Here is a 26,286-nt window from a genome sequence, read left to right on the forward strand (position 1 = left end):
TCCTCACTGCTGCAGGTTTGCAAGAGAATTACTCAAACCCTTCCACATCCTTCTCACACATACCTCCCCAAAGGCTCCTCGACCAATCACCTTCAGAATCTCAAAATCTTCTTTATGTAGTCGCATCTGTTTCACTTTAGATGTAAAAGGTTTGGCTGAAACAAAGGGGAAAAAAAAGAATCATTTTAAAAAAACCAAAAAACAACCCACACAAAAATCACAAAACAAGGTAACAGTAACACAAAATAGATGAAATCAGAGCCCTAAAAACAATGGATCATTTTGCTTATATACCTATACATCTTAAAGGAATACAAGGAAGTTTAAAGCTAGAAATAACGAAGTAAGAACTAAGTCCAAATGGCTGTGAGAAAAAGGTTTATGAAGTAAGCTTGCTTTTGCCTTTTTTTAATTTAAAAAAAATGTAGTCAAGCTGACTATATTTTTCCACAGCTTTTGAGTTCACAGACATGCACTGCATCTGTGCTGTATAACTCTGGTTGCAAAAGCAAAACATAATAAAATGAGCTCACTTTGGACAATATTAATTTATTTGCCAATCAGCCAAACAATACTGTATTCAATAAAAAATTAAAATGGTGATGAATGGTAAGTGGAAGGACAATATTATTGGCCTACACAATGTATTATGCAGTGTTTTTTGAAAACTACTTCTTCAACACATGGAACACTTAATAGTCAATTCTTGGGTTTGGAAGGAAGAACAGTTGCACTCAAGACATTATTAACACATTCACTGAAAAAGCTGAATATAATTTCAACTTAAGCTTCATTTCCCTCTTCTTTTCCCCCTCTTTTATAATATATTTGAAAACAGTAAGAAAAATAATGTATTGTATTCCAGAAAGGTAAAACCCCAGCACTGTTTGCAGTAAAACAGTCTCAGGAGGACTATTCCCCTCTTTCAGCCCCATTTAGCACTACAACCAACCAGTCCTGGTTCATTAATACACGCTCTCTGCATGCATGCAAAACATCCAAGTTACTGATAACTCTACATCAAAACCTACACAACAATACACTTGGTAAAAAAAACAAAACAAAACAAAACAAACTTGAAGTAATTTAGCAGGAAAAGGAGATCTTTATAAAATTATTGTTTTAAAAGCATGTTTAATACTTTACACAAATGAAATCTTATTACTAAAACAGAAACTTCAGTAAATATGGTTCACAAAAGACAGTTCGATAATCCATACTGGGATGGGTCTCAGGAACATGAAGTTCAATTTCTGGCTCAAAGGCAGTCTAGCTCAATGATCCCAAACAAGCCACTAGAGATACTGCACCCAGTTTCACATCTATGAAACAGGGACAGTATTTTTGTAACAGACAAGGCACTGACCATCACATTCCTGAATCACAATAAAAACCAAAAAAGCACATTGTAAAGACACCATTTTACAAGGCCCATTAAAACCTTACTAGCTTGTGCTTTCAGGGTACAGGGGCCCATCTATGTCCATTTCTCTCTCTACAGAGGCTGATGGAATCAGTGCAGCTTTATTTGCAGGGAAGAGTTGTAACAGGCATCATATTGCAGAACAGTTTGTTCAGAATAACATTTCTAAGCAGAAATGGGGAACAGTTTTCAAAAGCTCCAAAAGCAAATGACCCTAAGTAAGAACCAAGTTAAATATACCTAGACAATGTGTAAGAAACCAAATTTGGGTTCTCCTAGAATTCAGTATTTTCTCTTTCTAACGATATGAAATAATCCTGCTAAAAACCACTATTATAATAATCAATTCAATATAGAATTTTAATATTAACATGCAGGCCTTCAAGGCACTACCGCATCCTTGTCCAAAAGCCTACTGCCTTCTATTCAGCAAAGCAATTTTATAAGCTTGAGACACAAGCTACCTGTAGTATTAATACTTAAAACCCCCAGTATGAATACTTAAAAACTTTTCATCCTAGTCCTTAAAGTAGCTTTGTAAACCATATCTGAACAACAATGATACAAGAATGCAGAGACTTATGTTTATAATGTATATATATATATGCAGCACACCGCCGGTAACATGAGAAGTACAATGGATGAAAGCCTTTAAAAATCTCAGTGGTTCCAAAGTCTGAACTTGGTCTCTTTTTTCTAAAATACTCAGACACCAGGAATCAATTCTCTACCAGGAATTACATCTGTTCTAACTACAGGAATATCAGCTTATGATTAAGAAAACCCAGCACTGGGTCCAAATAGTAAAGATGCAGCCATATAACACTGAGATTTTCACTTTAGTTGATACTTCTACTTTACATTCATAATAACTTTATTCAAAATACTGAATTATAAAATTAAAATAAAAATTTGTATTACATTTTAAATACTTCTAAAATGTACTTTAAACAGAAATATATTATTCAAGTTCAGAGAGGTTCCCCAAACTTTCAATTAATCTTTTATTCCTTTAAAAGAAAGGTCTTGCAATAGAAAAAGTGATAAGAAAATGTACTGCCTTACTTGGATAGCCTGAGATGTGCTACACTAAGTGACTGAACACAAATATTAATACTACTGACAAATACTACTGAACAAATTAAAACAAGCCATTAGAGCCTTTTAACCTGAAAAACAACTGATTGAAAACAAACATGTAGTTCTCAACTTCAACATTTTTTGACCATTATAGGCCTGGCTAGAGTACAAGGCACAATTTCTTGCTAACGAGCAACAGCATAGCTGTTTAAACCACAAAGCTCTTCCTCACTTTATATTGCAAGGAAAGGCCTGTCATTCTTTAATTATTACATGCTGAAATCTTCCAGGGTTCCCATAGGGACACTGGAAAAATAAACATCACTATAACTACTTCAGTAAAATAAAGACGACAAAAATAGGTTTGGAGTAGGTTAAATGATTTGTAGTATCAGCATTAGTGGAAAAGTCTGTAAAACCTCCCTCCTCTTTAACTTTTTTATCACCTCTAGCAGAGACATCAACGTAGAGCCAAGCAGCTAAGATAGTGCCCCAGGGGGGGAAAAAAAAAAAAAAGGGAAAACAAAAAATGTAAAGAAGAATTGCCCTAGGAATGTGCTCCAAATAGCTCGTTCCAAAAAAGGTCAATTTGCTTTATCATCAACGTTGTTTGTCTGCTGTGCAAACATCTGCTGCTCTTGTGGCAACAGCAATGTTAAGTATAGAAAACTTGGCCTGGCCTGGGGTCTTGGAAGGCCTCTCTCCAGACAGCGTTCCATCCATCCAGCCTTCCAGACTAGGAGGTTAACAGGCAGACCTTTTGCAACCAGTCTGGCAGTGTCCTACAAGCCTTACAGAGAGAGCAAACTGTCAGGCCAGGGAATTTCAAAACAGTGTGCTCCAAGGGGTCCCTGAAAAGCAGCTTTGCAGGTGCACAGCCCTCATGTACACCCCCATCTCCCTAAACAGAATCAGCACAAAAGTTAACAGAAAACAACACCCTCTTTTTTAGCAGGAGCTGCCATTTCCTTCTTGGCTGATACCACAGTGACACACTTTCTTAGCAGATTTTTGAGAGCTAGAGGCAGTATGGGCATTTCCTTTGGTGCTTCATTCAGCCTACAGAAATACACAGAGGCATAGCTGATTTTTTTCCACACACATACCCCTTTTCAATGTTGCTAGCCACGTGTGATACAGATTAGGGAGCAGCAGTTGGCTGTGCCTAAGAGAACTCTTCCTCCTCCAAATGAGGGGTAAGTGTGGGCAGCCTGTCTGCTGCCTCCTCCTGCTGGTTTTCAACTCAGCAAGAACTGGAAGTTCCTTAAAAAAACCTTTCAAATTTGCCAGTATTTTCTCTGTGGCCACATGATGAAAAGTCATACACAATGTTCGTGGAGGAGGCTGCTCTGAAAAATATTCTATGTTATCAATCTCTGTGGAGGAGGTGGAGAGGTAAGACTTGACCTATAAAAATTGTTCTGTAAAAACACTTGGCCACTCCACCTGGCCAGCACTTCCGATCTCACCCTACCTGGGAAAACTGCACCACCACCCTCTTGGCAAGATTCCTTGCACTTATTCAACCAATTACCCATGGCAAGAAAAACAATCTCCCAATTCGCCCTCAGGACAACCAATGTACTGATGCAGTAAGCTAAGCTGCATTTTCAAACAAGGTGAACCTGTCATGACTATTCCTTCAACTTACTTAAGTTTCTGTGGGTCTTTCCCCACACTTTATGCTCCAGCCATTCATTCCATTTATGCTTATAATGCATACAAACAATAGAATTCTGTAAAGGGAGAACACTACAAGTGTTAGAAATTGAGATTTTTTCCAGTTGAAATTTAACCAGAATTCCATCAGAAGTATCATGTTAAACACATAGAAAAACACTCAGGAGGACTCTAGCTGCCAAGCCAGGCATGCAGAGGAATATATGTTCTACCCCCTGGCCCTGGAAAGCAGGATTTTATTATAATTACAACAACCATCCAGCAGAAGAGAGGCAAAACAATGGGCTCTGCAGTAGTGACACTGAGCTTCAACAGTGTGTTTATCATATTTACAGTGGGGAAGCAGTTACCAGCATTACTTACATCATATTTAATACTAAGGGGGTTATCTCTTAGACTCTTGGAGATAAAAGTCCACCTTCCAAAGAGCTGACACAGGGATGGCAGTGACATGGTTGATAGCCCAATACAGTTTAGTATCACGATTACACCAAATGACATCAAAATAGTAAAACAGCTGTATTGGATGCTTTATTAGCAAAGTTGGTTTCATGCTCCTGCTCCTCCTCTCTCTAGCTCCAAGTTTCTGTCTGCAGAGCTTGGGCAGGGCTAGCCCTGGAATTCAGATTTTCCCAGGCTAACCTGCTGGCAGGTTCCTTCTTCTCCCTCACCCGCCAGTGCCCCTCTCCCTCCCCAGCACAGCACTGAAGGGAACCAGGGGTGCTGCAGGCATGGGTTGAAACTGAACCCAAGTGAGATGAAGATTGTTAAATAAAGTGCTGCAGACCTGGAGCAGCAATTGGGAATGTGTCCTCACAACTGATTTAAACAGAAAATAAAATGTAACAGGACAGTGTTCAGGAATTCCTCTTGGCATCTCGCTGTTGCTGTATTTGCTTTTGGATAAACAGGCTGACTAACTCTGCCAAGAGTGAAGACTGTACCCTTGACTGACAGGCTGCAGTAAGATAACCGTATCCTATTTCCCAAAGGAATTACAAAACATGCTTCCTTAGTGATCCAGGTATCCCACAGCAAACCCAGACTTCTGCCCACTGCACTGTTCAATGTAAAATGCCATGTCAAGCCAAAGGTATAGAAATTAAAAACTGTATCCATCAGAATTGTCAACAACAATGGTGAAAGTTCATTCTGAAGGAAATAGTTTGGGAAAGAAAACAACCACCACAGGAAACTAGTTGCTTGCCATTTCAAGACAAAACCCCCTCTGCTTCACTAGCTAAAAGTATTTATTAAAATACATATAGAGCTCCCCCATGCAAATGAGAAAAAACACATAATCTAAGAGATTGTCACTTAACTGAATACCAAAAGGCTCTCTAATTCTTCCTAGTGCTGTCTTTGCCCCTCCCCCCCCAAAATTCAACCAACCCAAAAAAAAACCCCACCACAAACCCAAAGCAGAATAATATATTGACAGCTCTATTTTTTACAAGCATTCTGCAGTTTTGAAATTTCTGTTAAATTCCTGAAAGGAACTTTACAAGTGTTTCTACTTTACAGGCTCAATTTGAACCTAAAGTATTTATTTTCCAGTGGCTTCTATCAGCTGTGATTATGAAATGTGTAAATAGCATTTTTGAGTTAAGACAGACCATCACCAAAGCTTTCAAAAAACTCCAGAAAGGAGGTGTGAGAGAAAACTACTCCCAAAATAAACAGTATTTCTCAAAACAAAGGGGAAGTCATTGACAATCGGCAAGGCAGAGCTGCTTAAAGCATAACTTGAGAGGAGATGGAAAAGAAATCTCTCCTCTCCACCCACCTAAGGTTGGCAGAACAGCCAAGAAAGCTTTGTTGCAGTTTCTGCCAACTCTCTGGAGGAAATTGGGGTGAAACACTGTAATCAACAACGATAGCAGCTGAACCACAGAACATTAGTCAATGCAATGTAAAAAATAAAAGCCACAAATACCCTTCTCAGTTTTAACAGTCAAGATTCAGTTTTCACTCCCTCAGAACATTTTTAACATGTTTTCCCTGATGAACAGTTAAGTGCCAACATCTCTAAGCACAAGTTAAGAATCTGGCATTTTCCAGGAATGAGAAGCATGTCCAGAAATTCCTGTACTATGGTATAGAAAGACACAATATTCTGGATCCTACTGTGTTTGCATCAAGGTCAAGTAGAGACCATCCAGACATCTTTGGCTACAGCTACCACAAAATATTCTTCAACGGGAACTTTAAAATCAGGGAGAAAAATAAAATATCTTTCCCAAACATATTAGAGTAGTTCTGGTTTTTCCTTCCCCAGACTCAGACGAAAAATAATCCCTGTGTTCACAAAACACCCACTGCAGATCTGGACACTTCCATACCACATCAAGATATGGCCATTATTTTTTTATATTACCATTCTTTCTCGTCCCAAGAATTTCAGTAAACCACCCTATGTTTAAATATTATTGTACTAGCAGCAAAGTGAAATATTGAACTTTAATTCATCCTGCTGTGGATTGGAACTCTGAAGCAAGACTTAACTGGCTGTGCTACAAGACTCCTGTTCCACCTATTAAAGAGGGTGGAAATGCTCTGGGAGCAAACCAAGAGCAGACAGGAAGAAAGTTTTGTGGTATTTAAAAACCCTGAAAGGCTAAAACAAAGGAGAAGGAAGAAGGTGGCCTTACACTTTATGAAGCAGAACACTGCTTCAACTCCGTCCCTCATGCTGTCCCAGAGCTGGAAACAAGTCAATTAAAATCACACTTCCAACAGTCAAGCTTAAACTTCACATTCCCCAATATCTGACACGTAACTCAATATGCTGGTATTTGACTGCCAAAAAAATGCTGGACGTTTCAGCTGTAAATAAAATCAACCAGACCTGTGTTTAGAATTACTAAATGATATGAAAAATCAAAATAAACCAGGCATCAAAAATGAATACTTTAAACAGAATTCTTAGTTCTTCAAAGCATTACTTTTTGTTATGTAAAGAAGATATAACACCTTCTAGTCTGACTAGGCTCTTGAAAAAGAGCTGTATGTGGAACACCGTGTGTTGATGAATATCAGAGAAAAAAACCCAAATATTGTGCAATAAGAGAGCATGTAACCACACTTCAATGAGGGAGGGGGGAAAAAAGAAAAGGGGAAGAAGAATGTGTCAAGTACCAGCACTCCACTCTGAAGACCAGCTACTGTTATAACCACAACTAAGGCCTGAAAAATGTACTCTCTCAAAGTTGTGGAGGTATCAATAATTTCGTCATTTCCTTTGTTCTGCATTTATGTTTTTACACCCTTAATTAAAGAATTGTTCAATACCTATTTGATTTATAATCTACATAATCCTCTCAGTTAAAATATAGAAATGAACCCTCTCTAGAAATTCTGGTGCATGTTGTACTAAACCAGAAATTTTTTACCAGAAGAAAGCCAGCAATTTTGGTCCACTAACAGAATCCCTGCTCAGCTCCCAGGTATTTCACAGCCTTGCAGAAGTCTCCATTTCGGAAGGTACAGAAAGAAGGATTTTAAGGGATACTGCCTTACACTCCCTTCTCTTGCCTCCCTTTCACCTCAGAATCCTAATTAAAAGAAAATATCTATATAAAGCAAATATACTGAGGTGAAACATTTGGTATTTTTTTGCTGATACTGAGAGTCTCATTACATCTTACAAGAGCAACTAACATTACAAATTTTTGCTTTTGAGGAGAAAAAAAGCTGTAAAAGCTCTGTAAAACTTAAAGCACTTTTAATCTCTCTTAATTAATTAAAGGATATGCTCTAATCCTTGTGAGAAGGGGAGTGAGCAGACTCCACAAACTTTCCTCCCCTGAAATGACTCACTTGTGTAGCCATATATTCTTAGCATACACTTACACTTAGAACTTGTCAAAATGCACACCTGTCAAGTCTCATGCAGCACACAAATCATTTGAGTCCCGTCTCTCACTCCTCCACTACGGTGCTTTTCCCCCCAGATTCTCTGCACATCCCTGCAGACACTTCCCACCAAGCTGCAAGGGCCTCAGGAGGACAGTAATGCAGCCAAACCCAAACCAGCAGGTAAATTCTTCTTCAGGATGTCACAGGCAGTGCCCACAGTATGAACATGTACCAACACACCTTGTTTTTAAGAGCATGGCATAAACCAGCTCATAAGCACTTCATTTACTGTGGGTTTCACTGACACTTGTTTCTATTTGCATTGCAACACAGCTCAAAAGCCCCATGCAGAGCTAGAGGACCTGTACAAATGCACACAATTACACTCCTATTTCTGCCCTTATAGACAATATCTGAAATGAAAATGTTATATAAAGTCCTGCATTCATGACATTAAACTAAATTTCAAATATTATAGTAAAGTTAAAATTCAGAAAAGCAAAACCAACTTCGATAGAATGTATGTCAAACGGAAATATTAAAAACTATACTGAGTTGCAACTTGGTGTTGTGAGAAGGAATTTTGCTTAGATTAAAATAAGACTCATCTCCACAACTGCTTTTTATTGAAATTTCGAGTTTCCAGTCACAAAAGAAGAAGAGGCACCTTTCCTATGTCCACCTGAACATATGTCCAGGTGGAAATTGCTCCACCTGGACAGCTTAAGCTCCTGTTCCACCCATACCTCACACCATTTTAAATGCCCTCACCCTGTATTATTTGTACTGTAAGGACTGCCAGCTACTCATTTGTTGCTCCTCATATTTCAAGCTGGGTAATCCAATTGAACATGTATATAATTGTTTGGTTTTTTTGCATTGACACAAGGACAAAAAGGCTGTAATTCAAAATTAAGTCACGTTTCAAGAACTGTTCTTAGTTTTGTGACATTTCAGGGAATTACAATGTCAACAGCAGCCCTTTATTACACAAACCACACTCCTTAAAGGTCTTCAAAGATCCTAGAACTTCAGCGCTCTTTCAGAGTTACCTTAAAACTAATGCAATTAAAATAAAAAAATAATTAATCATTTGAAAGTTCAGTACCATTAGGATGTAAATTGCCCGTAATAAATTTGATTTGGCCCACTTGAGAATAAAGACCATATCATAAAGCTTAAGTACCTGACTGTGCACCAGATCCGGCACTTTATTTCTCAACTACAATCATCTTCACTTTCTTCCTGATTAAGTGATCACTGTAAAATAATGCTGATTAAGATATTTTTATTTTGACCGCACTTCACCTCATGGCAATTTTAATCATTTTATCTTCAATGCAGCTGAATCACTAAAACATGTTGCTTCTGCAAAAAAGATCAACCATCCCCATCAATATAAATCAAACTTTCAAGAGAATCTTCATTTTGAAGAAGACAAATACATTTCCCAACACCTGTAACCAACCTACAATAAACATTTTCTGTAAGCAGGAAGTTCCTACATAAACCACATTTATCTGTGAGCACACATGCACATGTCAAGAGATTCTTTTTTCCTTTGATCCACACCTTCTTTGTATCACCAAGGCTGCAGTAAGGAGTAATTCTGGAACACAGAGGATGGATTTAATTATTTATGAAACCAAAGAGAAACTTGCACTTATTTTTTAGTAAGTATCTTGGTTCTGGCTTTAGGCACCCTTAATGCTTATATTACCTGAACATGAAATGTTTTCAAACCACCCTTTCAGGGTATCTTGCTTCAAGCTGACCTTTTAGAACTCCTAATGAATCTGGTGAAGGGATTCACTAATGGTGCATCTGAACTGACTTTTGTGCTACTGAGCACATCACTTATTTCAGTATCCCTGTCAATGACAAGTCAGAAATAAGAGCGACCTCAAATCCATGGACTCATACATGCACGTATTTGCAAGGCTGAGCCTGAATTAAGAGTCATCTTTGAGTATTTTTATAAGAAGATACAATTATTTGGTTTTATTTATCAACTTAAGATCAAAAGAGGAGGCAGCAAGTGAAATTAACAATCTTTCTATAAAAGATTGGTTCAGTTTCAAACTATAAACTAACCAAAAAGAACAATTAGGCTCAATACAAACTGTTCATCTTCAAATTCCAGACATATTTTCAAAATTTTGTCAGCTTTTTTCCCCAAATACAGACAGGAAAGATGGTCAAATTATATGAATTTGACATACTGGAGAAGAGATGTTTTGCAAACCGGGATCCAAAATACATAAAACATCCACTGAATTCTGAAAATTCTTTGAATGCTTTTACCCAAGTTTTATCACAAAAGTCTTGTTTACTAGAAACTTAAAAGGAAAAGTCATGGCAAGATATAGTACACACAAACAAGTTTGAGATAAGTAATGGGATAATTCAGAAGTTGGATACATTTTCAGAAGAGTACAGAACAAAAATTCTTTAATTTCTAAAAAATAGCAGCAGCTTTAAGGAGAGAGTCATTTAGTTACCTCAATAAATCAACCACACTTCAGAAGAAGGTAACATACAAAAATTTTACTTAGTGCTTATAATTTTTAAAAATTATCAATCTGGACACTTCATAAAAATGCTCAAATGGAAACTTCACTCTAGTAAAAACAGATTCCAGAGAAGTAAGACATTTTGCAAATATAAATCATAATTAAGTCATAAGCAAAACGAATGCCAGAAATTAATTACTCTTCACTCTGAAATTAGTTTATAGAAGGTTTGTTCTATGAAAAAAGTACTTGCAGGGATGTAAATTCATAGCTCACATTTTTACAAATGTCTTGTTCCACATACCACAAAGGAGCAAGTTAAGAAGTAGTTCACAGTAAAATGTAAGCAAACTAATGTTTATTTTTGGCATGGATAATTTATGTTCCACATGATATGACAAAACCCATTTTGCTAATTATTTCATCATTGTTCCCTGTTCAGCAAGAGTTCTCAGTTCAAACACCTGGTCATGACACCTCTTCTTCCTCTAGACTTGAGCAATATATTAAATTAGTGAAAGCTTGAACAACAATGTGAAAGATGGTCAAAACTTTCTCTGAATTCTGTGAATTTTTAACACTTTTCCATAGGAAGACAGTACCAACATGCTGCTACTGAAAATGAAGCTTAAGTGTAATGAAGCAACAAATAAGTATACGGAATTAGTTATATCTGAAGGTATGGGTCATAAGTGCACCCATCCATACAGTTAACAAACAGGGCTTGTTACCTTTAAACCCTTTTTGGTAAGTGAGTCTAGTCCCAGGTCAAAGCTAGATCACTTCCATTACAACACAGTGGTGCACTTCCAACCTGTTACAAAAAACATGAGATGTGTAACATCTCCCTTCCCACAGTCTGAATGCTCAGGGGTTTTTCTGATCTCAAATCCTTAGCAAAGTGCGGCAGCTCCTGCCCTCATTAACACCTATTTTTAGATTGTTAGTCTGTATTTACTCAGAACTTAGCACAAAGCATTCCTATTAGTTTTAGCTTGGTTTCACAACATCAAAAAAAAAAAAAAAAAAGTTGCTCTTTTTCAAATTCTCTAGTTATATCTTAGTAAATAAAACTGATTTCTCAAACTAATGTCAAACATAAGGGGAAAATGAGCATTCAAATGGAATACATGCAAGAATTCCAAATCCATTTCCCCCAACAACTGTGACTGAACTTATCTACAATTTATGCCTTTTCATACCTATCTATACATTGCCAACTTTCTACTCTATATTAATATTTCTTTCCACCTAAATCTTTATCATAAAAATGTAATATGCAACCGATTGTTTGAATACTCTCAATTTATCTCAAAGTGCATTCAAAAACCAACTGTACAGTAAAAAACCACACACCTGGAAAACCTGAATTCAATCCGGATATGGTAACTACTGTAAGCTGCTTTAGGAATATTCATTCAGAGGAAATGAGCTGCTTATCTAGCTGCCAAAATGGAAAGGACTCCTTCATACAATAAGGTATTTTGGGGATTATTTTCTTGTTATTTTTCAAATAATGATGGCATATAAATTAAAAATTTTATATCCAACAGCAAACGGAAGGCTGGTGTTTACAATAGGCATTGTGTACATAGTCCATAAAAAGCAAACAAACCAGAAGGGCAGAATGCAATACTTACAAAGACCTGTAACAGAGGTGGTATTCAGAAACATCTGCATTTCATCCTCTAGATTTACAACTGCTCTCAGATAGATGTGGGTTTATAATTAAATTAATGATTTTGACTAAGCATCATCACCACCACCACCAAGATCTGTTACACATAAACATACATGAATTGCTGTCAGGAAGATGACACAGATTGGGAAGAAGCATCACTCCTGCAGTCACAGCATGTGAGTCTGCATCCAGGCATCCTCCCACCTTCTACCCTTCACCTGACTTGAATCAGATATAACTCAGTGGAAGATGTTTCAAAGACAATTCACCTTTTGCATGCTCTGCAAAGGTAGGTGGGTGGCAGAAGGGACTCCTAAACCCACACAGCCTACAACAGCACCCCCCTTACTTCCTAATCCCAAGGCAACAACCTGGGAACCAGCCACAGGAGTGGGAGCAGACATCTGCCCACACAGGTGCTGTAATTGTGACAAAACCTTTAACTCAGGGACTCCAGTCAAGCACAAGGCACCATTAACAAAATATCAAGTTTTATTACTCACTTCTGCTCATAAAATTACTTCTGAGGGTTTGTTATTTTCCTGTTTTCTTTTTTTTTTTTTTAATCAAGAGTCTGTGCCCAGACTCTGTGGAACCAGAAGATACAACTGCATGAACACTGAGTATTCCCTCAACATCTTTTAGCAAACAGATGAATATACAAATATTTTGCATAAAGTTTGAGCAACTCCAAAGGTAACAAATTCTGCTTTATTATTTCTTCTGACATACAGCTATAGAAAAGATGATTCACAGGAAAGTGAGATCTCACTCTATAAAGCTGAGAAATCTTTTTCTAGAAACCTGACATCCCACAGAGTATTTCTCCAAGGAAAATAATTTAATACACATTAATTTTAGAAATTACTGCAATTGGTTTTCAACATGTCTAGGGCCCAAGTCCTCAGAAGAATGCAAACATTTAACTTCTGTTGACATCAACAGGACACCTGTGACTGCATAACTGTGAACTCCCATGCAAACTGCCAACTTCAGACAAGATGGAATTACAGAGCTGTGAAATTTACTTGTGTACACAAGGGCTCATTACAAAGGAAAGGAAAAGAAAGGACACTTCAGAGAATGAGAATCAAGTATGCCCTTGTATACTTAGAAAGATGTCCAAGTCCATAAAAAGGGATTAATGAATATACACAACACCCTCAACCTCCACACTTCTCTTTTTGTTTGTACTTCATTTCAATCTTTACTTAATTTACACAGAGGGTTAGACAAACTACAATGAGCATTTTGATATGATATATCATCAGAAATGTTCAATATATTTACTTTCTTGCTTTTAAAAAGGTTGTGATTGTTTCCTGATTTAACAAAACAGGTATTTATATACATTTAACCACAAAGGTCTCACCTTCCAATGATAACGTAATTTGAACTTTATATATAAAAAGATCATGTATTAGTGTGAGTTTAGTTGTGTATGTTAACAACTACCACCTCTTCATGTCTTGTTTCTGTAAAGTTACTTGGAGCTAAGTTTAAAATGAAATTACTTTCCTATAGTTTCTGAGTATTTCCAAGTACATCTCTTGTACCTTTTCACCAAACATAAACTTACCCACCTAACTTACAATGAAGCTGTTGGCATCTTCAATATCAAAACTCATCCAAAAATCAAGCTTTCTCAGATGACTTCTAAAACCCTTGCTAAAGTTCTTTCTACTGGAGTCAGACACTGCATGTTCTAGTCATTATGAGCTTTCCCTAGCTGGGATTTTTTGTCCCCTCCCTGTGTTTTCTGCATCAGCCACGGTACAGTGCCTCCCCTCTATGTGTTAATCCACAAAGGACCAATATTCACTGCAGAGATAAATCTTACTGCTTTCTCCCTTATAAATTTCAAATAATGAACCTCTCAGTACTATTTCAAATGTCAACCGCATCTCTGGCACAACACAACTGCTAATTTAAATCAACTATGTCTGTGTGTGAGAAAGAATGGAAAATGCATTTGTTTTAACCCAATACTAGCACTTGATTTAATTCATGCTCAAAGATGGTAGCACCAATATAATCACTATAAAACCTGCAGAGATAAACTTTTCATCTATACTGTGTTAAAATAGTTCTTTACAAACCTCAGGATAAGTGAATGCCTTTTCCTTAAAATTCTTCTGGATCTCAAGAAAAATCCAGCTCGAACTGGAGAAACTGTGACTGTCAGTAACTTGGGTTGCTAGCCATTGAAACAGACAACACTTGCTTTAGCTTCTCCTCACTCTTACCAGTTGGCAGTACAACTTGCCCAGGCTCCATCTGTTAAGATAAGAGCTACTCATGCTGCAGTGTTTTCCCCAGTTACAATTATTTTGGAACAAATGTGAATTCAGTATTTGTGGAAGTTACTGGACTGACAGTATTTGCTGTCTGAAATAAGGGCAGGGCAGGTTTCCCACCATGCACTGACCAATATGCCAGATCTGAGAGACATTCCTACAGATAAAGGCATTTCAGATTTTTTGAGCTTAACCAAATCACAAATATCTCTGCTGATGTCAATAAAAAGATTAAATAAACAAGAAAATGCATTAGATACACTTCAGTCAGCAAGACCTAATGAAATTTACTCCCAAGGGCTTGAGGAAGTAAGGAAAATAATTTCTGACTCATTAGATATTCTAGTCAAGAACACACAGAGAATGAGCACAGCTCCAGAAGATCTAATATGAACAACAACAACAAAAAAGACTTTTCATTTTTGTAAAATCTAAATTCCACATCCAAACCCACCTCCTGACTATGTCTGTCCTCCAGCCTGAAAGCACAGTGGCAAAATTCAAGCTTCACAGATGAGTGGCACTGCAGGATGTCAACAGGTTACTGAAATTAGCAGTCTAATCACCAGGGGAATAAAAAATGTACACTCTCCAGCTGAAAGGCAACCTATTAACTTCCAACCGTGTACAGTGAAGAACAGTGGGTGGGCTGAAATTTTCTTACAGTGAGCTGAACCCCGGTAAGCAAACAAGCTGCTGCACTCAAAATGAAGAAACAGTGACAAGGAAATTACAATATAGGTAAGCGGAGGTGTTACAACCAAGCCTGCTCCTCATCTGTCCTCTTTCCATGACTGTCCATGATAATAGGGAATAGTTTGTGTTAACTAACCAAAAAATTTATATCTATATAATAGATATCGAATGTATGTAAGTGTGTGTACCCTCACACAAATATAAATAAATATATTCCACATATAGATGTGTATTCCACTAAATGGAAATTTCCACAAGAAGGGCTTACCTGTAGGTAACACCAAGTCTCTTAAACCAGTTCATGCCTCCAAACAATCTCAACAAAAAGGATCACAAAGGGAGAAAAAAATTTCAAATTTAGATGCCTTATTGAGTGGCACCATCTGTTTTCTATGGGAGATGAAGGGAATAGCTTGAAACCACCCTGATAGCTGTTGGAGGAACAACATAGCAGAGCATAAGCAATCCAGAAGGATGCTGGAATGAGCTGATAATAACTTCCTTCTCCAAGTGATAGAGGAGCCAAGAAGTGCTATTAATGGTGTTGTGGCTCAACCCCAGCCAGCAACCAAGACCTTCTTCTCACCTAGAAGGAGGGGCTGGTGGGGAATGTGAAATTCAAGGGCACCCTTGGCTGCAGGGACAATGGAATGGTGGAGTTTGAGATCTTTTAAACAGTATATGGATACTTTTTTAGTAAGAAAAAAACCTAAAACCTTCTTCTGAAATGTTCCTTTCTCTCATAGAACCACCTAAATTCCTATGAATCTTAATACAATTACATAGCCAGATGAAGATATTTATACATAAGTTACAGAATCCTCTGCTAGAAAAGTAATAAGGAAATAAAAAAAACCCATAACAAAACAACAGATATGTCAGCAGACCTAGGAATGAGGGCAGCATTCAACAAGGTCCTCTGCTTTATAAGGCCCCATTTGAACCCAAGCACAGTGAAAGCAATTTTGAAGCACTCTAAATAGACTTCTACCCTTCAGCCTGAATTGTGGTCTGTGGAGTGAAGGAAGTGTAAGTTTATCCCAGACACATCCAAATTCCTGTGGCCCAGGCTCTGTGCAGATATGAGAGCACCATCAGAAGAAATCAAGAAAACCAACACCCAAACATATTTCAACGCCTGGCCCCAAACTCAGCAGACAACAGCAGCCCTGGTGCGCTGACAAAACAAGAAAAAAAATTTTTGTGCAGTATTAGAACTGCTTGTTGTCTTCAGCAGATGCCATCCCTGTGTTTCCACAGCAGATAAGAAGTACGCCTCACCTGCTGCAGAGCTACAGCAGAGATGAATAGAAAGAAAAATATCAGATTTTAGGGTTTGATGGGGTATTTTAAATACAGGTTTAGCTGTAAGTTGGAAATGTAAGCAGAAGGTAACAAAGATAACAAACAGAACCACAACCTAACAACCGAGATCCCAAGTTTTCAACTTAATTCTGAAGGAAGCAGGAAATAGAGGTACAACAAAGCATCTTTTTTTTTGTAATGGAACATGCCACATTGTTTTCTGGACACCAAAACTTCAATTCAATGTCACCACTAGTGACTTGTATCTGTTCTTAGAGGACCTAGTACATCTGAAATGCTGCAAGGGCATGTGGTGGTCAGGAAATAAGTATCAGTGGAGAACCTAATAGGATATGGTGAAAGTGACACAAAAGAGCATTATAATGCCATTATGCTGAACAGAGACAAACAAAACTCTACAATATATTAGATGTTTAACAATGTTTATGGGGAAATCCAAAGAACAGTTGAGACCCTTGTGCTACGTCCAACTTTTAGAAGACAACTCAGACTACAGCTGTAAAACAACAATGGACATTCCCAAGTTTGAATGTCTACACAATCGCAAACAAGCTTACTGTATCTGAAAGAAATAATTTTTGTATCTACTTAGTATTATCTTCTTTAGATTTAAAACGAGTCTGTAAGTTAGACATTTTCTTGAAAGATTATGAACTGTTTCTGAAAATACCACTGATTTAAATACCAAAGATTACAGATTTAAAGAAAATGTAAATATAATTGCCCAGACACCACACACAAGAATTTCCTAATTACTAGCAGTAACTTTTACTTCATTCCAAAAACTAACCAGTACCTCACAGAATATTGACTAGTAAATTAACCTAAACTTAGTGTTCAAAAATAAAAAAATCATCTCCCTCTCTGCAATGACTAAAATCTATGAAGATGTGTACATAAAAGCTGTCAAAAGAAAAAGAACCACCTTCCACATGCCTGAAGTCTCGTATACTGTATTCACTATCTGCATTTAAAGAAAAAGAACATCATGAAAGGAACATTGTGAAAATATCCTTATGCACAGTTTCTACTCAGAGACTATAAAATGTCTTTTGGGTTTGTTTGGTTTTGGGTCTTTTGCTGGTTTTGGGTGGGGGGTGGGGTAATTTATTTTAAGGAACTAAACTCTATCCTCCCTCTTTGAAACACCGTGGTCATTGGAGCTTTTAAAAAGTGCAAAAGAGATTTAAGGAAGCGCTCATGACTGATGTCACCAGGATGCTTCCGAGGGCATTTCCACATAAAATCTGCATGATCTGCCCTTTTTCCCACTACCTAAAGCCAGGTAGAGAGAAGGAAGCATTACCATGACTTATTGGACTTATGCAGGTTTATATGGTGATTTGTTCAGCTTTTTCCCCAATTCTTTCCTTATCTAATACAGGCAGTAGATAAAAATCTCCCCTGAATCCTGCTTCTGGGCCTCCAGGAAAAGGAAGTCTTGCTTTGTTCCCCATCCCACAAGTCCTGAAGAGCACGTGACAGAGAAAACAAATTTTTGCTCCTTGAATAGTAATTTCTCTCACTGACCCAAGAAACAAACATTTTGTACTTACTCAAAACTGCAAACAGACATTCATCAACTTGCACATGGGAAAAGGAATTATTTCCTGGCCAATTTTATTTGAGAAATACTTAAAATGCCACATATATACATGCACAGACACATGAATTTGTTGTCAAGATAACAGGCCTGAATTTTTCAGAAGCTGAGAGCAGGGTGGCAGCCAACATTCAGTTCTCACCTGATATTCTCAACACAGTCCCATGCACGTAGTTAAGCGCAGCCTGTACACAAATTTTCAACTGTCATTTCAAAATCACACTTTGACTTATGAAAATAACATTCTGGAATACATGAATGGTTAAAAACATTTAAGCAAATTGATAACAGAGCAATTTTAATAGAAAAAAATCTAGATGTTTTGCATTTTAAAATGACCTTATGACACCAAACAGCAAACCTATGTTGTAAGGGAAATCTTACCTACTTTTGCCTCATTCAGGGAGAAATTTTAACATATATATGTGTGTTGAGTAACAGTGTAGTTATATTGTTTACCTGAAATCAAGAGTATATTCACCCAACTGAATTATTCATTGGCACAAAAATCACAAGATAAAACAAAAAGATACAATAAATGGGAAGAAAAAACACTTCCTGTTGCAAAAAATGATCCATCCCTGACAAAATGCATGAGCTCTTGTTGAGTTCATTAGGTAAAAAACAGGATTTCTTCTAGAAATTTTCTCATATAACACATACACCAGTATAAACACATCCTTTTGTTCATGAGACAAGAACATTTCACTCTATTTTTGAAAGCTAAATAGTTAAAGACACGATAGAAACAAGCCAGCTGTTATTTAATCAATAATAATAGGGGACTGTTACTGACATGATTGACCGAATTTCCTCCCAGAGGAAATAAGAAAGCTGTCTAAAAGAAGATCCAATTTCTTCATTTGCTTGCCACCTTCTTTCCTTCTAGGCAGTTGCTTCTGCTACTCTCTCCTTTTCAAAGTCACCTTATTTTCTATTTGAAAGTGCAGAAGTACCTGACAGCAAACATAACTAGGCTGGATAGCAACCAAGGTGGCAAATCTGTGACCGCATTGTTCTCCTGCCTTCCAGCCCCACACCAGGCTGCTGCTGCTATTTATGTAATTGTGTGCACACACAGTAAACACAGCTTTCACATTCTGTGATGTTAAAAAAGTTGATAACCATTTCCTTGCTTCTAGCTCAGCTTCTAAAATAGAAGTATCTTCTTCTTAACACAAATAATTAATAGCTACTTGTCACATCACTATTTACTCCAATGATATGCATTTAAAAAGCCACTAGTCTAAAATCAGTCTCAAATGAAACATATACTAACTATGTTTTATGGCTCTCTAAGCATATTACCAAACATTCAGGATAGTCAATCCATCAGTTAGGATTTTATTTACTTAAATCTTGATTAATTTTTAAAATGTTTTAATCCATAACTCATTGCAGAGATCATACAAGATAGAATCAAAAGAAATAATCGAGTTTAACCTTTAAAGATAGAAAAGATAATGAGGTATCAGTTTATTTTTGTTACATGTTGTCATTAGGAGATATAATATGCAAAGTTACCTACAAATACAAATAAAGTGCTAGCACTCCTGTCAGTACACTAGAGCAATGTAACTGCTTTTAGTACTGGTTGTAAACAAAAGTTACCAAAAAGTGAAGATGAAACACTGTATTTTCAATTGCCTTTTTTAATTAACCTCCTCTAATCTCAAACAAATACATAGCTAAAATACCCAAATTCACATGCTGTAGACCTTTTTAGCTCAAAATATTTCTCCCAGGGTGCACTCCTCAGCTACAACCTTGACATTATGGAGCCACTCTGCTACAAAGGCTGCAATAAAGCAAGTGCCACCTCCAATGTAAAATAAGTGAAAATAAATTGCCTTCACAGCACCAGCTTCCCCTTTTCTCTTTCAAAGTTTCAAACCAAACTTGACAACAGTGAGATTGCCCCTAAAAGAACACTTAGACATAATGTAAACCATCTTTTCCCAGTACTGCCTGCAAGCAACACTCCAGAACTTGGGTCCAGAAAAGAAAAGAAGCCTCCACTAAGGATTTAACTATTCTTCTATGAAAATGTGAAAAACTGTAGCTTTTTCTGTCTATTAGATTCTGCTATTCTGTCCTAGGAAAAACTTGAATATAATACAAATAATATACTTTTCTTGATCTGGAGGCAGCAAAAAGACCATCAGATTTTATGCCCAGTGTCACTCTCAAATAAATGGCAGAATTTCCTATCTCTTCAGAAGAAGCTCATACCCCATTTTTTTCGCTTCCTTTTATAAAATTAGTTGCCATCAAGTGAAATTTTATTTGGAAGAAATGTTGCTTACTCTACACTTCTCTAGAATAACCTTTTTTGGCCTACAGGAAGTTGATGACAACAAATCCACACTTCATAACAGTTGCAATGCCCAGACAAAATAATCATCTGTGAGCATATTTAGTATTAGACAAGACAAAAACTGAAAAACACTCTAGCTAAGAAGTTATTTTCAGTTTGAGATAGCTTACAACTCCTCTCTGCAGGGACACAACTACTTATGGCAAAGTTTTTCAGAACTCTACACATCCAAATAACCAAATGAGAACACATTACTGACACATGTGGAGACACTAAGAGGTGTGGTAAATAAACAACATTACTGACTATGTAATAAAAAGCATCAAAATCAGCTGGCTATTAAGACAGCGCTACACTGATGAGCCAGAACATCTGTTTTTGCCCCATGTAGATTTGGAGGATACCTGCCATGAAATCACTACAGCAGTGTACAAACCAGAGCCCTCTATATTTGGATTTCTGACCTACAGCATCACACCAGCCCTAGCCATGAAGGCACACAATCATGTAAGAAAAGCCAGGAGCTGCTACAAATTCAACCTGATAGTCTACATTCAGCTGTCTGTATACACCAGGTATTCAAGTCAGCATGCAAATAAAAGAGAATTCAGCTTTCTATGCCTGTGTGTCTAAACTCAGAGTCTGTGTACACTGCACGCAATGATGCAGTAATGCTCACACAAATGCAGCAGCAGAAGTCATCAAGCCACCACAGCACAGAGCTTACAATAACATTCCCCCACTAACACTAGTGAAGCTGCTCTGCTAGGATGAATCTGGTAGCACAGGACCCTCTGCTATATATTGTAGTACACTATTTTCTCCTGACACTCTGCTTGGATGGGGTTCTGAGCAACCTGGTCTAGGCAAAGGCAACAAGATGATGGAACAAGATGATCTTTAAGGTCCCTTACAACCCAAACCATTCTAAGATTCTATGTTCTCTTCTGTCTTTGTAGCCATTTTTAAAAATAGGCAGGTCCTTCACACATCTCTGCACACTCCTCACTCTTACTTAATATACACAGCTGATCACTGTGCAAATAAAGCTTCACTTTGCCCCACTTCTACCCTCATAATATTTTCTTTTGACAATCATACTTGCTAGATTTGAACAAACTAATTTAAGCACCCATTTGTTAAAACAGCCTGATTCAGTCAGGAGAAATAGCTACTTAGTGTCATCAACAACAGGTCAACCTGAAGCAAATGTGAAGTTCAACTGAACAGTTAATGTTTGCAATGTAAACTGCAAAAATTTGATTTAGTGTTCTCCCTGAAAACAGCAATTTGACCTTCCTATAATGATCAGAAATGTGTTAGAACTGAACAACATTTAAAAGGAATTGGGGAAAGCTCCTGTTATACCTTAAGACCACAGAAAACCCATTTTAAATAAAGATACATCAGTGACTTAAACTGCTCAAAAAGTTGCTTTAACTACTTGTTTCCTGGGGTTTCTTAATTATAATATGAATGACCCCATGAAAGAACACTTCCAATAGGATGTTATTCCTTGGTTATTGTGAGGACTTCTCAGCTTCCTTCCTGCACTCTACAAGATCTCATGATTAAAGTTGGGTGGTTGACCTGGAAAATTCTGCCTCATGTGATAAGACATTAAATTTCAAAAAAGACACAATAGCTAAGCACACAAGCCTTCTTTCAAAAAAACACAAAGAACACAGAACTCTTTTTGAATAGGCTTTATTGCTGTATTAATAGCTGAAATGCAGAGCAGTCGAGGGAGCAAAGCTCTCTTTTCCTCATTTGAACTCATTCAACTGGCACAGGATTTCTTTCCCACTCTCCCAATCCCTTGGGTCCCTACAAATCAAGACCAAAACAGGACCCAGCTGTCTCAGCTTGTTGTTCAAGCCCATTCAATTACAGCTGGAAGGCGGAATATTTCCTGGCACAACTTTCCTCTGGGATACTCACTCATGTGAACAAAACCTACAAACTGAGCAGGTTTCACCCACTGCTGGGTACTGGGCTTGCTAAATGTACTTCCTACACTCTGAAGAAAGTGCTTAAGTAGTTACTGCTTTAATTAAGAGCTAGCAAATGAATTCACATAAAAAACATTAACAGCAAAGAAACCATAATGATGTAGTTGTCCTGACCACCAATGAGCATGAGAGGATCTTTTTGTCACTCAAAGTCCTGTAATCATTTCTATAGTCAAGATACAGATATTCCACTTGACTATGCCAAGCTTGTGCTAAGCATGCACAAGATGAGGTGCTATCAGAGAGTATAAACACAAAGCAGGTGTGTTAAATTTGGGGATTTCAGTGGGGAATATTTCTTTGAACGTAAAAAATGTTGTCACTTATATGTTTGCTAGCCTTCTGACAAAGGATTTAAAAATATCTACAAATAAAAAATATCCAGTCACACATGCTCCACGGTAGTCATAAGAATGTCATCCCTGTCAGTGAACATACAAGAGAATACTAGCCAAGACTTCAAGCTAAGCAACAGCAATATGAGAAAAGTATTTCCAAATACAGAGTAATTCCAGTTATTTGAGTCAAAGGACGAAAATTCAATCCTTAGCACTTTACTCCTGTTTAGACTGCTCTGAGTACTCACAAACAGACTGCTCTTACAAACATTCTTCAATTTATTTTTATTTTAGTCATGAACAAAAATTCTTGAAGGAGAGAAAAGACAGATACACAAATTCTCTTCCCTTCTTGCTTCCATCTGCTGGTCAGACAAGTCTTCTAAGGCACTACTCTTTGGCCTCTGGACTGTGGGCACTACTAAAGTTCACTAGTAACTGAAAGAAACTCATGGATATACAAACTTAAATATTCTGTACAAAAGTCCACAGCTCCAGTAGAAATTCTTTTTAAGTCCAAAAGGTAGAAAGCTACTATTAAAGGATACCAAATACTGTTTATATTATTCCTATAAATAAGTCTTTTCAAAAACTCTAATGAGACATTCCATTTACTGTCATTACTTTAATATGTATTAAATGCAATGCCCCTGTTAAAATGCATGGCTTTGCAAAACACCACAGCTTTCCCCCATGCTTATTCAATACTTTAACCTCACAATGCTTCGTTAATGCATATTGATAACAACTGTAGCACAGCAGAAAAACAATGCCACTCCTGACAACAGCATAAGTATTTGGTGCAATGTCTCCAGAGCTGATTCTCCTGCGGAAGCTGATAACAGACATTCACCAAAAATCTTTCTAAAGTGCTCAGAATCAAAACAAACAAACAAAAAAACAACAAAAACCAAACAGGTCAGGAAACCAAAATAAGGAAGCCACAACCTAGTTTCAACTGTCTACAGCCTATCCACAGTAACTGATACCAGACTATAATTGTGTTGTAATAAACTACTACATTCATTTTTGTCCTAAAAATTGAAACAAACCAAGAACATTTGAAATATGTTCAGAAATATGTCCCTTCCAGATACATGCTGACATTAATGCTCAATTACAGTTTAAACATCATCTGTATTAACCAAAATATCCCATGCTTTCTTTGTGTCTAGTATCCATTTTCCTTTATAACTTCCTCTCTGAATACTGATTAGCTTTGTTAGCTTCTATGCTAATGAAGATACATGAACAAATAAAAGCTGTGCAACACAGGGAATCCACCTCCGGAGACTCAGCTTTGCACTGATCTGTCAGTATTACTTTGTCAGGACTAGTAAAGCTCTATCTAAGAGCTGTTCCAGCTATCTCAGAAGATCACTGATATAGAATCCCATAACTCAGGATTTGCATTGATTCCCAAGCTGAAACCTCTCCCACTGCAATTTGCTCTGTAACACAACTCTCAATGTTGCTGTCAGGATGCCTAAATGACCTTTCAAGCGATACGAGTTGTGCACGGTGGCCATACCATTTGCTTGTTTGACAAATATGATTTTAACAAACCGAGACAAAATATGGCTATTACTACAGGAAATCAGAATTAAGCACATTACATTTGGTATCTCATTTCCATTATACTTAGTACCTCAGCAACATACCCCTTTAAAAGGCTTCAAGTAATGCAACATTTGAAATTATAATTTATGTACGTGTAGCACCCAGTAAGAAGCAAAAATGATTCATTAGCTCTGCAGCAGACAAAAAAAAATCAAATTAGCTACACAGCTCTGAGTAAATAACAGCTGCAGTCTTTTAAGAAATGGTCAGCTGGTGTTAAAATTAGAGATGAATGCTGCTCCTGCAGACCATAATGGGCATTACTCTTCAAAGGCTCCAAACACCAGCCATTGGATCAACAGTGAAATAGATCCTCAGTTCTTCAGGACACCTAATGCTCAAGAAAACTGTTCACTTCAGAAATTTGACTAACATCAGTATTGTGTAGTCTAGACAAGAAAGAAATGAAGTTCAGCAACTAGATTATACTGTCAGTATTGTATGATCAGTGCACTCATCCTTCAGTGTAAAGTACATATCCATGTTCCAAACACGTATCTGATTATGAAATCGAGTTATCAATGAATGGGCTACAAAAATTCACACAGTGCTGAAGGTTTTATAGCTATAGCAGAAGTCTGGGGATTTTACTATTTTTAAAAATCCTATATGATCTTATTCATATATAAAAGAAGGCCCCACAATTTTAAATAAAATTTGAGATAGCCTCAAAGTCATGTTTTACCTGAAGATTGCTCTCTTGCAATTACTATGTATTACATAACTAAATAGCCCCAGCATCTGCAAACAACTGAATTTCTCAGATAAAGCACAAATTCAGCAACACTAATATAGTACAAAACAATATTAATGTCAAATAAAAGGCCAAAGTGCAAGAATGATGAGTTAATAGTTTCCTTCCCAAAATACGGTACCTTTCCCACAAAGCAGAGAAACAAGTGGGGAAGAAAAAAAACCTGATAAAAAATGGCAAAAGGCTATTAAACAGAAAGGAACCATTCCCTGGCTCAGCCACTGCCAGAGTGACAGCGCTATGCAAGACCCAAAAGAGAAACTTTAAGCCTGCCTCTTGCCACTCTTCCCAAGGCTGTTCTCCTCACCTCTAAATTTCGTACCTCAGTGATGCCAGTGGGACAAATGACCTCCCAGTAGAGCCAGCAGGATGACTTACCCAGTAGCTACCACAGTACTTTAATGGGAACCCACACATAAACGTAGCTGCACAGGCAGAATCAAGGACTGAAACAGCACAGCATTACATTTTCAGAAGTGCCAGGCAGCCATCACATCACTACTAAGTGCAACAGCCTAGAACTTCTTCCAGGAGACAAAAAATTACACAGCCTCCAACTACCTTCACCCTGTATTTTAAACACCTTGTATTTTAAACTGATTCAACTGATGACTGCAAACAATGAAAGACAATCCTTACCTCCTTTTGCAAACATCAAACACATCTCATCTGAGACTGGGACATCCATAAGGAGAGCTGACAAGTTGCATTAGAGCAAAATCAAGTATAAAGTCTGTGTGAAAGCACATTTATTTGCATAATAGACTGACATGAGCAAACAAAACCAAATATTCCTGGAGGAAAGAGGTTTGGTTTCCTGAATATATCCCTACACAAGGACTTGGAAGGGAATTATTTTTATGGAATGAAAAATGTTCAAACATGTAAGTTGCAAAGCCTCAAAATAGTGTTATTTCAAACAGGCTTGAATACTTGAGACAAAACAAGGGAACTCTAGGTAGATTTGCCAACAGTTCACTAATGCTGCTCTTTTAACCTTCAAAGTAGTTAATATCTATGATAACTTGGTAGAGAAAAATGCCACACAGAATCCTATACCTTAACAATTTTAAATGGCCAAAAATTCA

The 26,286-nt window shown here is 37.3% G+C and overlaps 1 protein-coding gene across 10 annotated transcripts in view; it reads right to left on the minus strand.

Annotated features, from left to right (window-relative positions):
• The window catches only part of CDC42BPA (CDC42 binding protein kinase alpha), a 183,992-nt gene that overhangs the window by 124,545 nt on the left and 33,161 nt on the right, over positions 1-26,286 (minus strand). For all 10 annotated transcript variants that reach the window (XM_039568935.1, XM_039568934.1, XM_039568933.1 and 7 more), the window contains exon 3: positions 64-155. In XM_039568935.1, the coding sequence (XP_039424869.1) occupies positions 64-155 (92 nt within the window). The remainder of the gene's footprint in view (positions 1-63; positions 156-26,286) is intronic.

Source organism: Corvus cornix, chromosome 3 (genome assembly GCF_000738735.6).
Source record: "Corvus cornix cornix isolate S_Up_H32 chromosome 3, ASM73873v5, whole genome shotgun sequence".
Classification (NCBI taxonomy): Eukaryota; Metazoa; Chordata; class Aves; order Passeriformes; family Corvidae; genus Corvus; species Corvus cornix.